The sequence below is a fragment of the Heloderma suspectum genome, chromosome 4 (genome assembly GCF_057233095.1).
Source record: "Heloderma suspectum isolate Gila_16-S chromosome 4, 16-S_ref, whole genome shotgun sequence".
In the NCBI taxonomy this organism is placed as follows: domain Eukaryota; kingdom Metazoa; phylum Chordata; class Lepidosauria; order Squamata; family Helodermatidae; genus Heloderma; species Heloderma suspectum.
Window position 1 is genome coordinate 203,804,842 of NC_139461.1, and position 17,014 is coordinate 203,821,855.

Consider the following 17,014-nt stretch of genomic DNA (forward strand, 5'->3'; position numbering starts at 1 on the left):
CATTGCTTGTTTAAAAATAATTCCTTATCTCTTCTGCCTAACCTCTGGAATTTTGCATTTAATTGGGCATATCTCCCCCTTTCACTGTTGCCTTTTGCTTTCCTTCTTTCTTGGGCTACTTCCAGTGTCTCAGCAGGCAGCTATCTTGCCTCCTTGGTTTTCTTTTTCTTTGGGATGTTTTTTGTTGCCACCTCCTGAACAATGTTGCGAACTTCTGTCCATAGTTCTTCTGGGACCCTATCTACTAAATCTAGTCCCTTAAATCTATTCTTCACCTCCACTGTATATTCATGAAGAATATTAGTGAGCTCGTATCTAACTGATCTGTGGGTCTTCCCTATTCTCTTTAGTCTGATTCCAAATTATCAATAAGAAGTTCATGATCTGAACTACAATCAGCTCCAGGTCTTGTTTTTACTGACTGCATAGATGTCCGCCACCTTTGGCTACAAAGGATGTAGTCACTCTTATTTCGGTGTTGACCATCTGGTGAAGTCCATGTATAAAGTCGTCTCTTAGGTTGTTGGAAGAGAGTGTTCATTATGCACAGTGAGTTGTCTTGGCAAAATTCTATCAGCCTATGTCCCGCTTCGTTTTATTCTCCCAGACCATGCTTGCCTGTAATTCCAGGTGTCGTTTGACTACCCATCTTAGCATTCTGCTCTCCTGTAATGAAAGTAACATCTCTTTTTGGCGCATTATCCAGTAGGTGCTGCAGATCCTCATAGAACTGATCTACTTCTGCTTCTTCAGCATCTGTGGTTGGGGCGTATATTTGGATCACTGTGATGTTAAATGGCTTACCCTGAATTCAGATTGAGATCATTCTGTCATTTTTTGGATTTTATCCAAGCACTGCTTTAGCCACTTGATTATTAATTATGAAGGCTACTCCATTTCTTCTGTGGTCCTCTTGTCCACAGTAGTAGGTCTGGTGGTCATCTGATGTGAAGTAGCCCATTCCAGTCCATTTCAGTTCACGGACACCCAAAATGTCTATATTTAATCTTGACATCTCCCCAATAATCACATCCAATTTGCCCTGGTTCATAGATCTTACATTCCAGGTTCCTATGGTGTGTTGATCTTTAGAACATCGGATTTGTCGTTCACCACCAGCACCATTGGCCGCTAGCCGTCTTTTCGGCTTTGAGCTAGCTGCATCATCACATCTGGGGCTAGTTGAACTTATCCTCTGTTCCTCCCCAGTAGCATTTTGACCATCTTCCAACCTGGGAGCCCCATCTTCCGATGGTATACCGACATATTTCTGGTCGTACTGATCCATTTAGTTTTTATGGCAAGAATACTGGGGTGGGTTGCCGTTTCCTTTCCCAGGGATTGTATGTAGTCTGACCTCTCTGCCATGACCTTCCCGTCTTGGGTGTCCCTTCACGGTTTACCTCATGGCGTCATTGAGGTGCTCAAGCTCCAGCACCACGACAAGGTAACGATCTCCTTTGCTGGAGAATGATAGGACTGGTCTTATGTTATTCACTTGGCTATTGAATCTGAGGCCAATTCATACAGTAATTTCTGTAGTAAAATTCTCCCATGGTACTCTGGTCACATCAATTCAGTATAAACAACAGTTTCTAACAACCATCTGAACACTTGAAAGCAACAGTTTTGATAGCAAAAGTAACTGGTAATGCTATCCTTCATTTTGCTGTAGGACCAGGTGGAATGATGGTGGCTCCTTTAATAGAGATATGTAAGGGCAAATTACTTTCCCAGATTCTATATGGAGCACTTGTGTGGACCCATGTGGACATTACTCTATTGGAATCAACACAGCATACATTTTTATCCAGAGTACTTGGAGTACCTAGATCTACCTCTAAGGTCATTGTCCAGTTAGAGACAGCTTGCCATTCTGTGGGAATGCTTGTCCAAAAAGCAGCCATCTCCTTTTGGTTAAAGATTGCTTTTCAGTTGGCTCCACCCTTGGTATTGTTAGCATATGAGGACATGGGGAGAGAGTCTTGGGCTGTCCCATGATAAAGTTGGGACAGACTAAGAGTCTGTCCCAGGATAAAATAGATGGTACACTTTCTAACGGAATGCCCCCTGTGTGCAGGGCTGAGGAAGCAATATCTTGAGCCCTTATCAGTTGTGTCCAGTTACAAATCTTCTCTGAGCATAACTGTATTATTACTGGCTGGCACAGACTACCATATGTTCTGTAGGACTGCCAAGTTTGTCCAACAGGCTTTGGAGAAACATAAACTATTGACTGGTATAGTCGCTTAAGCTTGTTAATATATTATAATATGTCAATAAATATTGCCTAGACTCTGTGAAATATTTAATAATCCCACACAAAATGTTTTAATTAGCTTTGTCATAATCCTCCTCCTTAATATTTCTTATTTAGTGCCACTTTTTGTTTAAGAGGGGTATTTTATTATGTTTCTGTATGCATATGGCCTGATTGGTCAACAAGCAATAAACTGAGCTGAACTGAAATACTGTAAGATAGAGGCTAAATATGCAAACTCTTGCACATTGAAAACATGTACAATTTGTACATGTGCATTATTCTGTAAATGAAATAATATTTTTATAATTAGAATTTTAATTAAATGTTTATATTTAAAAAATTATAAGGGGCACTTTGCAGTTGGGTCCAACTGCCATTTAAATTTCCACAATGTACCTGATGTAACATAGCTCCAGAGTATTGTGGGAAATTAAAGTGGCAGGACCCAGCTGCCCAGTATCTGGTAAGCCTGCCAGGCCAACCAATAGGGGAAGGGCCCACCAAACAGCACTTTGCTCAGGGTCTCCTTAAACCCAGAGCCAGCCCTGTGTGTGTGTGTGTGTGTGTGTGCGCGCGCGCGCGTGTGCCTGTGCAATTAGGCTCTTGACATTTATTTACTTACTTACATTTATATACTGCCTGCACTGCTAAAAAGCCATCAAGGAGGTATACAATAATTAAAAACAATAAAACCTGAAAACAATAAAAACAAGAACATTATAAACAATAAAAACATTAAAACAGCATCTTTTAAAAGGCTGTGCTGAAAAGGCTAAATTGAAAGTATGCATCTTCATGCCCTGATGGGGTGCATTCCATAGTTTGGTGTCAACACAGGAGAAAATCCTGTCATCCGTGCCCACCAAATGGGCTTCTGTGGCGCCCCCAAGAAGGCCTCTCCTGGAGATCTTAGTAGAGATGAATATTGAGGGATGAATAACCACAAAGATGTCTTTCTACTGACAAATTAAAAGGTTCTTGCAAACAAATGGAATGCCAGAGATTTTGTGCTTATTTGTGTAATTGCCTCTGTATACTTTGGATTTCTTTTTATAGAATAGTAGGCAGAGTAGTGAGATGTGCAGGTGGATGAACCACAGATTCTACAAAGGAATGACTTGTCTGTGAACTCTGCAAAATAAATAAATCTGTTTATCCTCAGAATTAGACAGTGAAGGACAACAAAGGGCACATATACATACACATTCACAAACATGCTTCCCCTTCAAATAACCATTTGTTTCACTAAACCTTGGTGTTAAGAAGCAGTGCTGGTCATCACATTATTTGTCTCTCTATTGTTGTTTTCTAGTATCATTAAACTTATAAATAGACATGATAATGAATTGGTCACAGTGTAATTTGGGGCCTTCTAAACTAACGTTTCTCAAAGTCAAAGAGTAAAATTGCTATATTTGCAGGTTTAATTGCCTTTCTTAAACTTAGGTGTGAATAAACAGTAATTTATGTTTAATTCAGTTTAAACTATATGATGGGAATTTTGTCAGAACTTCCTTACCAAGTATACAGGAAAAATTGGTCACTGTGGGATTCAGTAGTCAGACAAGTTTGCATAATCTGGTTTATTACATACTCCTCTGTAATAAGAAACAATGTTTCTTGGTGTTGTCTTTTACTTGTGTAAAATTATTTTAATAAATCTATTTTCCTAGATAGCTTATTGGAGTTGTCTGTGAAAACTTTATTTCCACGTACTGCACCCAAACTGGCTTAGTCAGAGTGTTGTGAAAAGGATTTGGAATGGGGAAACTGCCTGGACTGGATCCAGCTTTGAATAATTACAAGCAGATTGTTGCTGAAGGCCTTTTTTGTCTACATGTTACTTAGTGCGAACCTGTGCCTAACTTCAGCAAGATGCCATATCAAGAAATTAAGTGTACAGAGATAAGAGCCTCTCCCCCTTACTCACCAGTAGTCTTTTCCATTCATACTCCAGCTAGTGAAATAAAGCCATATTGATATCACCTGAAAACAGACTTGGCAAAATTCTCTTTGCAAAAGGAGGATAAAGCAGACTACTGTGCCTGACGTGTGTGTGTGTGTGTGACTATTTCAGTATCCACGGCCACATTTCTTACTATTTCCAACCTGCAGGGTCCCGTGGGATATCCAGGACGACCAGGGCCACAGGGGGAGCAAGTAAGTGATGCAAGCATGATCTAATACATCTCTTATAAAATGTGGTCATTTGATAAACCCTTCTTGCCTGGGTTTGGGGAATACCTTAGACAAATTTTAGAGCAGGGGAACCTCCTGTGGGTGCAATCCAATCTGTAGAGGTTCCCAATCTGGCCCAAGGAAAGTTGGGCACCCTCCATGGGTTACCTCCCCTCCCTTGCCCTCTCTAAACCCTGCTGTCTGGGTGGGGAGAGGAATTCCTATGTTATATCCAATCTGTGACAAAATTTAGGGAGGAACATTGTTCAGTGATAAAGCATCCCTGGCATGAATAAAGGTCCAGGTTCAATCCCTGGCATTACCAGTTAAAAAGATCTTAGGTAACAGCCACTTCCAAGAGCTAGATAGGGGCTGCTAGTCAGCTACTTTGTGAACATTTTAGAAATATATGGCGCAATCATTCAAAAGAGGGCAACACAGATAGCAAAATCTCGGAAAGCCTTTGAAGTAGTGTTCTCAACAGATTAAAACAATGTAGTTGATCCATCTGACATTTTAACCAATGCATTTGTTAATCAAATTACCAAATTAATTATCAAAACTTCTATGTACTCTTTTGAGATACTGAAATGAATGTAGAGTAACTTACAGTTAAGTAAACAAAAGGCTACCAGTCAGTTCTAGAAGAGAAGAACATCTTTAATTTTGGCTTCTACATTCCCTAATACATTAACACATCAGACCCACAAGATCCTAGAAACAACAGCAATAACTGGAACGTTAGTTCCATATTCCACTTGGAATATTTAGTTAATGTTCCTGTGATCTTTCAACATTTTACAAACTTGTGCAACAATCTTTATCTTGTCAACTTTCTCATTCCAAAAATCACACCATCTGCAGCCTGTGTGTTCTGGAATGACGTAATGTGCTTGCATTCCAAAATTGGGATGGGGGGTGGGGAATGTTACTTGGTGCCCTCCAAGGTGCCCTACTCCTCCCACTTTTATTTTTAACACATTTTCTTAACACCTGAGATTGCTGTGAAATAAGTTTCTGTTGTGGTGAAAACTGGGTTCAACAGAGTTGTTTAGTGTATTGGGGTTCAGATTCCACCTCTGCCTTGTACTCAGTCTTTTGGGCAGATTCCTTGTACTTTACGATGCCTCCCATGGCAGCCATTTTGTGGTGGTGCCCAGGACAGTTTATCAAATTGCCAGATGTGGCCACGGCCCAAAAAGATTGCCTACCTCTGTTCTAGATTCACTCTGATTCCCACCACCCAGCAGGATTTTGAGCAGCTAAATAGGCATTTACTTTGGTTTCTGAACCATTGCACTAAGATGCCTGAAGAGTGATGGTATTAAGGAAATTCTAGTACAGATAGTCAAAACTTTCATACATTTGTTTCAGTCTAAATAGCAATCGTATGACGAAGCTAAGCATCAGTTTGTGTAATCTGCATTATAAATCCCTGTCCCCTGGGGGAATCTTCCATTTTCCACCTGTTCCAAACATCGTCCAAAGGTTTCCCTCATGAATCAGTCTGTATCTCATATTTCACCAGATTCTTGAATTGTCCTCTTCTTCCATTCACTACTTTTGAGATACGTGTTCCACTGTTTGGTTGAGTTATCATGTTGATGCATGAGATTCATGTTTTGCGTTAGTTACACGAAAAGCAGTCTTGCATTAAAAATTTAGTGCTTACCTAGAGGTTAAGAAATGGATTATTTCTTCTTCTTTTTCTTCCTTCAATTTAGGGAATTCTAGGAATGGCTGGCAACCCTGGGGCTCCAGGTTACCCTGGCAGGCAGGTGCAGTAACTATATTCCAAACCTAAATTACCAGGTTTTCTTTTTACTATAAACCTAAATGATGAACTTTTCTTCTTTTTGAAAATGCATAAATAACTACAACCCTACATTGTTTTATCTGTTGCTCTATTCTGTTTAACATTGGAAGTTTCTCTGCAGAGTATATTGATTGACTGCATAGGTTAAGGGAACTAACAGTCTTCTCCAATGTGTTCCATGAGGGGTGAATTAATGGTGTCATGCCTAGTAAAGCAAAAAAACAGAAAACAAAATTCTCATAAATGTGTAACTGCTATAGGCTGTGTATGCACAAAAGACTGAACCGTAATTCCTAGGAAACCTGGTTTATTGTTCGCAAACAGTGTGCTGCTGCATACTACCTGATCATTCCTGCTTGGCTCCTCCTGCCAGTGGAAGTGGTTAAACAAGGCAGGAACTGTCCAGCAAGAAAAAGTTTCATGTTACTTCTGAACTGAAATGCCTAGTTTGTCACACCTGTTATAAGCTGGAATTGCAAACCAGGGTTTGTTCTTGCTTTAGATTCTTGTCCTGTTTGGGAGTGACAAGCCAGAAATCAAGTCTGGATGTAATGTTAAGCTTTTACTTGCTGGTCAGTTCCTTGTTTGTTTAGCCCAGTGGTGGGCAACTTGATGTCAGGGGTGTTTCTGAGCACAGGGAGTGGGATAGCAGTCCAGATTCTGAAGTAGAACCGCCAGACATCAGGGAAGTGTTTTCCCAGGCTAGTCCAGACATGACTAGGCTGGCTTCTCAGGTTACAAACGTCCAGCTGGCTGAGGATGAGGGTCCCCCCCCCATAAGAGGCAGCAAACAGGAGGAGGAGGGGTTTGGGGAGTCTGACCTAATAGACGCCAGATGCAGGTGCAGAGCAAAGAGAGAGAAGGCAGGGGCGGAACTTAGACGGTTTACCTGATTTGCCTTGTGTGAAAAGCTGCGCTTAGAGGCCTCACAAGAGAGAGGGACCTCCCCCCCTTAAGTTAGGCCAATGAGACTGCCTTCCTTTTCAAAGGCAGGCAACTCTTGTAACTTCCTTTTGAATCCCCTGAAGGCATTCCTTTGTAGACTGAGAGTCACTGAGAATTTGCATCTGTATGACCCTGTGAAGTAATGGATTAAAAGCTGTAGACTGAAGCCTCTCGTCTGTGTTTGTTTTTGGTGCTGAAATAAAGTGGGGACTAAAGGAATCCTGACGCTTGTGGCCCTCCAGATGTTTTGGCCTACAGCTCCCATCATCCCTCCCCATTGGCCATGCTGGCACGGGCTGATGGAAGTTGTAGGCCAAAACTTCTGGAGGGCCACAGGTTGCCCTTCACAAATCAAATGCCCAATTCAGCAGAAATCCAAAAGGTATGAAAATTACTTCTTCCCTGCTTTCCCCATTAAGATGCTCCCTTCCTGTGAAGGAAAAGAAATACGGTAAGCAGCTATGGAGCAGTAGAAGGCACTGCTGCTTTTCAGCCCCCAGATGAACATTCTGACAGGTGTGAACTATTAGCTCAAAAGCCTCTCTAAAGTCTGAATCTGGGAGTATGGAATATTTATGACCAGCTGTCATAAGCCTAGTCTTATTTACGTAAGACAGACAAAACTTTAGTTAAAGTCTTAATACTGGCCACCTCAGCCTGAAACAAGCATAAGCCATGGAAAAAAACTGTGTTAGGGCCTGAGCCACCCTTGTACATTTCTACCCAAGTTCTGGGCCTGCCTTTCGAAGAAAGCATGAAGCCAAGCAATGTCTTTTACAAAGCATAAGAGAGTCTTGATTAGGGATATATGAGAATTTTTTTTCAGTTCTTTTTTTTAATCAGGATTTACCTAGTTCATACCTCCTGAACTGCAGGGACTCAAACACAATCTGTGGTCAAAGTCCATACATTTCTGATTTTGCAGTGTGATTCACAGACCAAAAAAAATGTGTTCAGTAGCATGTGTACATTTTTAAAATGTGCATGAAAAAATGAGTTCTTTTGAAAAATGCACACAAACATGCTTTAATCAATGGGAGAAGAATGTGTACATTTCAAAGATGCGCACAACTGATGTATACATTTAGGGAAATATGCATGAAAATACACATACATTCCCATGAAAAGACAACAAAGACTGCAATCTGATGCAGACATGAGATAGAATGAGCTTCAAGGTGAAATATGGAGAACTTCAACAAGCTTTAATTTTGGTTGTGCGCACATTCTAGTCTTGATACTCTCTGGCAAACCCTTCTTTAACAAAGCAGTTGCATAATAACAAGAAAGTATGGGCCTGTTCACATCATCAGAGAGGGGGAAATAAGCCATGGTGGCTTATTTCTTCTGCCGTGCATGCTGGTTGTGTGCTGGGGCATTTGCATAATTACCCTCGCAAGTGCTGCTTGCCATGTCATGTGACCCTGGTGGTTAACAGGCCACCCAGAACCCTAAAACAGCCCATGAGTTCTGGGTGGCTTGTTAACCATGGCAACAAGCCACCCTTGCCCAATTCTCATGACATGGCAAGCCGTGTCAGAGAGGGTAATCGTGCGGCAGGGGAAATAATCTACCAGTCTATAAGTCATTCCATAAGTGATAAGCTGAGTTGGACAGAAATTTTGTTTGCACATGAAGCCCCATCGTAATCAAACCTGGAAACCTCTAATTGGCCACATTTTCCCAGTTCATCTGAACTGGGAAATAATAGTTACCAGGTTTGGAGCAAACCAGAATATTGAACCATAGTTTGATATCCTGGCTTGTTCCAAATATCCTGGCTTGTTCCAAAGCTGGTAAGTGTAATTTCCATGTTTAAACAAACCAGGAAATTGAATAATTAGAGCCTTCCTGGTTTGATTATGGTGAGGCTGCATGTGCAAACAGAAGGCTTGGACATATTTTGGTTTATTAAACTGAGATGTGATAATCTGAACTGGTTCAGAGTGGTTCCACGCTTTACTTGCAAACACAATTGCTCTGTGTACACTGGGGTTACAGCAGTGTTTCCTGCAGTAAATATGTAATGTGTGGATGATGTACATACATCTTTAAAACTTTGCTCAATCAGGATTTCAAGTTCAAATACATGTGTTTTTGAAGATGATAATATCTCATCCATATTTTACAAATTTTCTGTTGGAAACACCAGTGTTCATGCAGCAGTTCAACTTGCTATGTAAATTGTAGAGCCTCCTCCAGAATGGAGAAAGTAAACAAAGCAGTTACATCTTACAGTTATGTTACCAGTCTTCAGTTCAAGCCATGGTCCAAAAGATCCAAGATGGATGCTACCACACTGTATTTTCCACAGCCTTGGCTCAGTTGAAGGTAAATCATGCTGTTCCTATCAAGACAGGAATATCTAACAAGTAGGTCCTGCTTATTTTTTAAAGTTAAACCCTCCCAACTAGGTAACTAGATCAGACATCTGCACTGCCAGTGCCATAGGCCAATGAAAGCCACGTGAATCATTAACAATATCAGGCCTGGAGTTTTCTTTTGGGAGGGGTAACTCTGAGATGAGGACCGCGGTGGCTTAGTGGTTAAGACGCTGAACTGCAGACCGGAAGGTTGGCAGGACAGCAGTTCGAGACCCGAGTGCCGCATGACAGAGTGAGCTCCCGTCTTCAGTCCCAGCTCCTGCCAGCCTAGCAGTTCGAAAGCAAGAAATTGCAAGTAGATAAATAGGTACTGCTTCAGCAGGAAAGGTAACAGCGTTCCATGCACCTCGGTGTTCAGTCATGCCAGGCACATGACCACGGAAGCGTCTTCAGACAGCGCTGGCTCTTCGGCTTAGAAATGGAGATGAGCACCACCTCCTAGAGTCGGACACGACTGGCTGGGGACACCTTTACCTTTAACCCTGAGATGAGTAGTTTCATTTCTCCTGTTAAGTGTCAGTTTCATTTCTCCACTTAGTTTCATTTCTTCAGGTTTGAAACAGTACTTTCAGTTTTGAGGGAGGAGGGTATATAAAGAGAATAAGAGAGCCAGTAGGAGCAGAGAGACAGCCAGAGCCTGAAGTGAGAGCAGGGTCTGAAGAGTGAGCAGGAAGAAGTAGCCTAGAAAACGCTTAAGGACAGCTAGGGTAAAGGAACTTTCATTTTGCAACTTGCATTTTCTTTTAAGGCCTTTTGTATCACTCAGCTGTATTGTATAAATACCTTTACTTTTGATTTGCTAGCTTTAAATTTACCAATAAACTACTGTGGCTAAATGCTGTGTCTAGAGTGTCAGTGAACCCACATCTACAGCCTAGACCCCACATTACTGGGAAGGGGAAGTTCAAAAGAAGGAAGGTGGGACTATTATGGAGGCAAGAGATCCTTAAGGAGTTGCTCAAGGGGTCCAGGTCATAAGGGGAACCTTAACACAGGCATTAGAGCCGGAGAGCCACACATCCTCCAATTAATGTTGGTTGTTAACATTTTAATTACAGATGCTACAGAAATAAACCAAGATTGGGGTTACAGGGATATTTGATCCTTTTCAATAGTACAGCCATTAACTGTGAAGGAAGTTGAATGAAACAAAGAAGATGAGGCAATCACTCTTACATGTATATCAATTACAACTATGTTTTGCAGGCCCATGGGTCTTCTAGGGGGAGTTCTGTACATTTAAAAGTACTTTTAACTGTCATTCATTCACATCAGATATTAGTTAATCGTATACAAACTAAAGTCCATCAGAATGATCCTTGGAGCTTATAAGAAAGGCAGGAACTGACTTGCCAGTTGGATATAAGAAATATGTGGCTTGTGATGGTTCCTACCCTCATTGCTGCTTCTGCTGCTGCTGAGCTTAGCTTGGAGGAATGACCTGGCTGGAAGGTAGCAACTGCTAGGGGAGGAAGGCTTGTGAATGTGGCCAAACAAAGGACTGGAAGAAAGAGTGAAAAGCATGACCACGTCCATGATGTCTCATTGCTCAGGGCCAGCCCTGGAATGGGAATATATTGCTTCAAGTGCACCATACTTTCCCTAATTATTTACATTGATTTATTATTGTTTTTAACCAGTGAAACAAGATAAGCTATTTTTAAAACTTTTATGAGACCGTGAATACGTTAAATGACTCCATTAATACGGGGTGTGTGTGTGTGTGTGTGTGTGTATTGAGAGAGAGGGAGTGAACCAACAAAAACATCATTATTAACACAGGATTTCCTTAATACACTTAATATATCAGGAATGACTTCCCATTCCAGTATACACAAAGGTTACACATATACTTGGGTCAATTTCATCCTTTGAATTTGGCCTCTTGAATGATAGTGTTTGATAACTGGATTCTGATAACTCACAACCAAGAATACGGAGTATTAAAACATGTTAAGATACAACGTAATAGTTGATATAGCAACTAGATCATAACATGCTAGCCCTTCACAAATATCAAGCACTCTAAAAGTTTGGATCAGCATATTGTTCTGATAATGACTGGGAAATGTCTGGAATTACATTCAAGCTTAGAAGTGTATTAAAAATTCTTGCAAAGTCACATTAAGCCAAGTTTCCAATTGAAGTGGGGGAAGGGTGGGATTTCCGCTAAGAAGTCACTATACTAAAAGAGAAGTTGTACCCATACCAGGGGGAATTATATATGTTAAAAGCCCTCTAGGAACTGGATTACATGTCGTAATTTTGAAAAGTACACTGCCATTTTTACAACGTAATAGCTGTGGCACTTTTAAAATATAGTATCCATGTATTAAAAATGAAGTAAAAGACATTTCTTCTTGTGCTAGGGTTTAGCAGGACCAGAAGGTAACCCAGGCCCTAAAGGTGTAAGAGTAAGTAAGCGTTTTTTAAAGGATTATGGTACACATCAGTTTTGTCCACAATTTAGCATGGGGCTGGAGACACTCCATCCAGATTTGCTATTTCTCTACTTACTGGATCATTCAAATTCTTACAGAGTCGTTCCCAAACTGTATTTCGTTAACATGCAAGGAATGGTTTATTACATTTTCATTGTCACACCCCGTAGACAGTTCACAATAATTTGTTACATTTGCTTGAAATATATAAATATAGACCAGGGGGCGGAGGGAAGCAACTTTGTGTGAACATATGTGCATGTGTGACTACAAGCCATTTTGTACCTTCCAGGTGTTTTGGACTTCAGTTCCCACATACCCCAGCCAGCATGGCCAATGGTCAGGAATGCTGGGAGTTGTTGTCCAAAACGTCTGGAGGGCACAAAGTTGGGGAAGGCTATGTTAGAAGAGATCAAGAGGGTAGAATAAAATAGACCTTCCACAGTTATCAGGTCTGCAAAGCTAAAGGTCTGTTTGGATTATGCTTTCCTGATTTCACTTCTGAATGTATTAAGATTGCAAAGAGGTCTTGGACTTTGTATGCTTCCACCATGTTTGCTTCTTGTAGCAGGAAATGACTGAAACCAGAAGATCCCACGTTTATCTAAATGCAAAATCTGCTCTGACCCTGGATATTGAACCTGCTAAGCAAAAATGGGTGTAAAAAGTTGTATGTGTGCCATCCAAAAGGAAGGAGTCTAATATTTATAACAGCAGTGTTCCTGGAAAGATGTAACATTGCAGCCAGATTATCATTCTTTGGGCTATTACCATACAACCTAGGAACTAGCTAGTTTATTTCTTTTAAACAGAAGAGGTTACTTCAGATTCTAACTTGTTGCTATTGAATTAGTTGACAGGCAAGTCCAGCTTGGATCATAATCCATAGTTTGTAAAATTCTGCAAGTTTAAGGATTTAAGTGCTGCCTTACACAGAATTTAGGCCAATGGCCCAACATACTCAGCATTATCAATTCTGTCTCTGGGGTTTTGGTTCCTAGCCTTGCTTTCTGAGGTTTTTTAAACTGGAGATGTTGAGAATACAGTATGGACCCTTCTATCACTCAGCCCACTCATTTTAATTGTGGATTAGTGGAATATTTTGTGGCAACATCATAGGAATATGACTCTTTTTTCTCGATAAACATTTGCTTGTCACCCTGGTTACTACTGCACACATTTTGTTTTCCTTTTCATCTTGTTTCGGTAGGATATATCATGTGCACAATTGAGAACAGTTGACTTTAGTTGTAGTTTTCCATATTTCAACACCACAAATTGAGGCTACTTGACATACAGATTTATTTCTTGTCACGATGCCATGTTTGAAAAACTCACCATGATATTACTGTACAGCTTTCCCCAACCTGCTGCCTGCAGCTGTTAGACTACAACTCCCATCATCCCTGGGTTGATGGGAATTGTAGGCCAAGACATCTGGGGGGCACCAGGTTGGGCGAGGCTGGTTTACAATTATATTGGTGTAGAAAATGAGTATCTGTAAAAGATTGATTATAAGAAGATTAGCTTGGTGGAATAGTTCATTTTAGTGACCAATTATACAAGAGTAGGGACTATAAAAGCCAGTGTGTTTTCTTCAGTGTTCAGATTAAAATTATTTTTAGTGGCTAACTTAGGCTTGCAAATAAGTGCACAAAGGTTACTGGCTAATGAAAGTTTTCATGGGACCGCTTGTACAACATGTGTATGTTAGTCACTCATTTGTTGCTTAACATCTTTAAAAGTAATTCACTTTTTATTGGTTTTAATTGTATATATGTGAGTTTTACTGGATTTTAATTTGTGTTTATCTGTTTCCATGTAAGCCACTCTGAGAACAATTTGTTATAGGGCAACTAACAAATACGTGAGTGTGTGTGCGCGTGCACTTAAAGCCTCCTTATTATGGTGCAACCAGATAAGTGGCTTTTTATCCTTTCAATCAGTTATTTTCATTCAACAATAGAGTCCTCTGAAATACATTTTTCTCAGTAATATTGTATTTAGTAATTGGTACTGTTCCCATCTGTAAATGTAGCAAATTGTATGTGACTTTGTGCTGGGAAAACAATCTCATCTGTTTGTTTCTCTTATTTATCACTTTTAAGGGTTTCATTGGACCCCCAGGAGTGGCAGGGCTGCCTGGACCAGAGGGAGAAAGAGTACGTTTTATGGAAAATTTTACACATTTATGATAAGGAAGCACTATCAAATCTAAATGTGGGACTCTGCCCCAGAAACACCAAAATAAGGGCCAAACTAGATATGATGTTAAATAAGTTATTGCATTTAATGTGCACATTTTGAAAAATGTAAATAGCTGCAGGAGGGGTGAGCTGCAGAAGGGATGAGCAGGATTGGGACCATTGCTTGTGAGAATTTACCTCTTTTCCCTTTTGGAGTTTAACGCTTTTCCTTTGCTATTATCCCATTGAAACCCTATGAACATAAGAAGAGCCATGATGGATCAGAACAAAGGTTTATCTAGTCCAGCGTTCTGTTCACATAGTGGCCAGCCAGCTACCTGTGGGAAGCCCACAAGGAGACCAAGAGTGCAATAGCCATCCTGTTCGTGTTCCCCAGCATGCGGCATACTGGTATACAGAGGCATAGAGCCTCTGATACTGGAGATAGTATATAGCCATCAGGACTAGTAGCCATTTATAGCCTTACCCTCCATGAATTTTGTCTGTTCCCCTTTTAAAGCCATCCAAATTGGTGGCCATCACTACATCTTGTGGTAGCGAATTCCACAGTTTAACTATGTACTGTGCGAAGAAGTGCTTCCTTCTAGTTTGAGCCTGTGTGTGTAGTTGTATGGGAGTTGTTTTTCTGGGGGAAGGCCCATATGGTTAGGGGTCAGTGAAGACAACCAAGTTGGCGCCACTGATTTGTGTGGGTCTTTCCCTTTAAATAAGCACACTCATTACTAGCTGGCTTCTGGGAAAGACCCTAACATTTGGGCTTTCTCATAGCCATTTTGCTTTCACAGTCCTCAGCTTAATATGACCAACCACACTGTTTAATCTGATTAGCTGCAGATGAGCCATGTGATTTTATTTAGAAGCTTCCATGACATCATCCATTTCTACAGCCAGTAGGATTAAGTAGCAGTGTGGCAAATGAGGCCGAGGATTGTGAGATGAAAAAAGAACTGGTATGGGCCTAAGAAACCCCATCAATATATTCACCACAAGGGCCAAAAATGGCCAAAGTGAGGAGGCAGTTTTCGACACTCATGAAAACAAGTACAAAATTAGGTAAGCCACTTTGGCTCAACCATAAACTTCCCATCATTTTAATTTCTGCTACTGATATGCTGTTTTTATAACATTTTTAGGGATGCCTTTAGGGCAAATTCACATGAGCTGTATAGCCCTAGGCGTCTCAAAAGTTGTTGTGAAGATGAATAAGAGAAGAGATTGTAAATGATTGGCAAAAAGAACAATAAAAACAAACTGTATACAAGAGCCTGTAACTTTATTTAATTAAAAAACTGAATTCTGTGCCATTTTTCTGTTTCAGGGTATCCCAGGTTTACCTGGAAAAAGAGGTCTTAAGGGGAGACAGGTAATGTGGCTAATATATTCTTCACTTCATCTGCTGCTTATTTATATTGATTAACAGCACAATCCTTACCTCCATCCAGAATTAAGTGTTGGCTGAGGGGATGGGGGCAGAAAGGAGGGGACCTTTACTGGTGCTAGGAAACAGTGTGTTGAAATTCACCCAGTGCATTTCAGTTGTGAAACCTTTCTTTAGGAACAGCTTTTAAAGAATAAAATGTTGTCTCCAAGACTGTCTTGTGCAGTGGACAGAGGTTTTTGGACTTAAACTCTCAGAAACCCCTGCCAGCATGGCCAGTGATCAAGAATGTTGGGATTTGAAGTCATCTGGAGATTTACTTTCTGCCCACCCCTACTCTAGGAGACAGCACTCTGTGTAAGGGTTGCCCCTGAAGAAGGGTTTGGCACTTGGAATGCATTGGCATCATTTCACTGATTTTTCTCCTAGTAAAGCCTTCCCCAACCAGATGCCCTCCAGGTGTGTTGGACTACAACCCCCATCACCCCTAACACCGGGCTGGGGAAGGCTGTCCTAGTAGCTGCTGAGACCTTCTCTGTAATTCCTCCCCCTACCCGTCCCATTATATAGGTATTCTGCTTTGAAAATTACATCGGTTAGCATTTTGCTACCATTTCGTAGGTGGTAGAATTAAAACTACAGCCTTTTTGAGAAAAACAGCTACTGGTAAGCAGTGCAGAGTAGTTGGCATTAGCACTTCAAATGTTTTTTGGCATAAATGAAGTGGAACAAAATATTAAACTGGTTAGCCTTACTGCTAAGAAAATTATAGGGTCTGGACTACAAGCATTTTCAATTTACTGAATGTATAGTATGCTTAAGTAAAATATTATGTTACCCAAAACATATGTATCGAGTTTCTTTTCCACATTATGTCTGTTACATGAAATCTGGCAAATTTTATCATATTTTAAAGTTATTGCCAATTGTATTATATATGATATACAGAATTTTATGAACTTTTTATTAATTCTGTGGACACTTTCTTGTAGCTAGAAGTCAGTGTGACATAGGAAACTTCCCAAATTTTATTAACAATTTTCCAATATAACTTGCAGTAACAGCAAGAACAATCAATTATAGCTCCTAGTAAAATATTAATAGACTTCTTCCTTGAAATGTTCTACAGTAGCATGACAACTGGTATTATTTAATGCCAAAAACAGTGGTACCACCTAAATAGCGATGGTGGTTCCTAAAATGTAATGGGAGTATAGGGGTGGGAAAATAAAATTTAATGTTTTATAGGGAGCTTAGGCTGGGATCCCAAGAGCTATTTTAGGATGCCCAAGAGCTTGGGCATGCCTAGCGAGATTTTTAAACGCTTTTTTATTTGAGCAGAAGGCCGCCCCTTCCCCACGCCATATCGCAAACGCTTTTGAATGTCCCGCCCCCTCAGTTT

General features: G+C 40.6%; 1 protein-coding gene across 1 annotated transcript in view; it reads left to right on the forward strand.

Moving 5' to 3' along the window:
- Positions 1 to 17,014, forward strand: part of COL24A1 (collagen type XXIV alpha 1 chain) — a 223,565-nt gene that overhangs the window by 57,489 nt on the left and 149,062 nt on the right. The window contains exons 8-12 of the mRNA XM_084852036.1: positions 4,379 to 4,423; positions 6,166 to 6,219; positions 11,956 to 12,000; positions 14,136 to 14,189; positions 15,553 to 15,597. Of these exons, the coding sequence (XP_084708162.1) occupies positions 4,379 to 4,423; positions 6,166 to 6,219; positions 11,956 to 12,000; positions 14,136 to 14,189; positions 15,553 to 15,597 (243 nt within the window). The remainder of the gene's footprint in view (positions 1 to 4,378; positions 4,424 to 6,165; positions 6,220 to 11,955; positions 12,001 to 14,135; positions 14,190 to 15,552; positions 15,598 to 17,014) is intronic.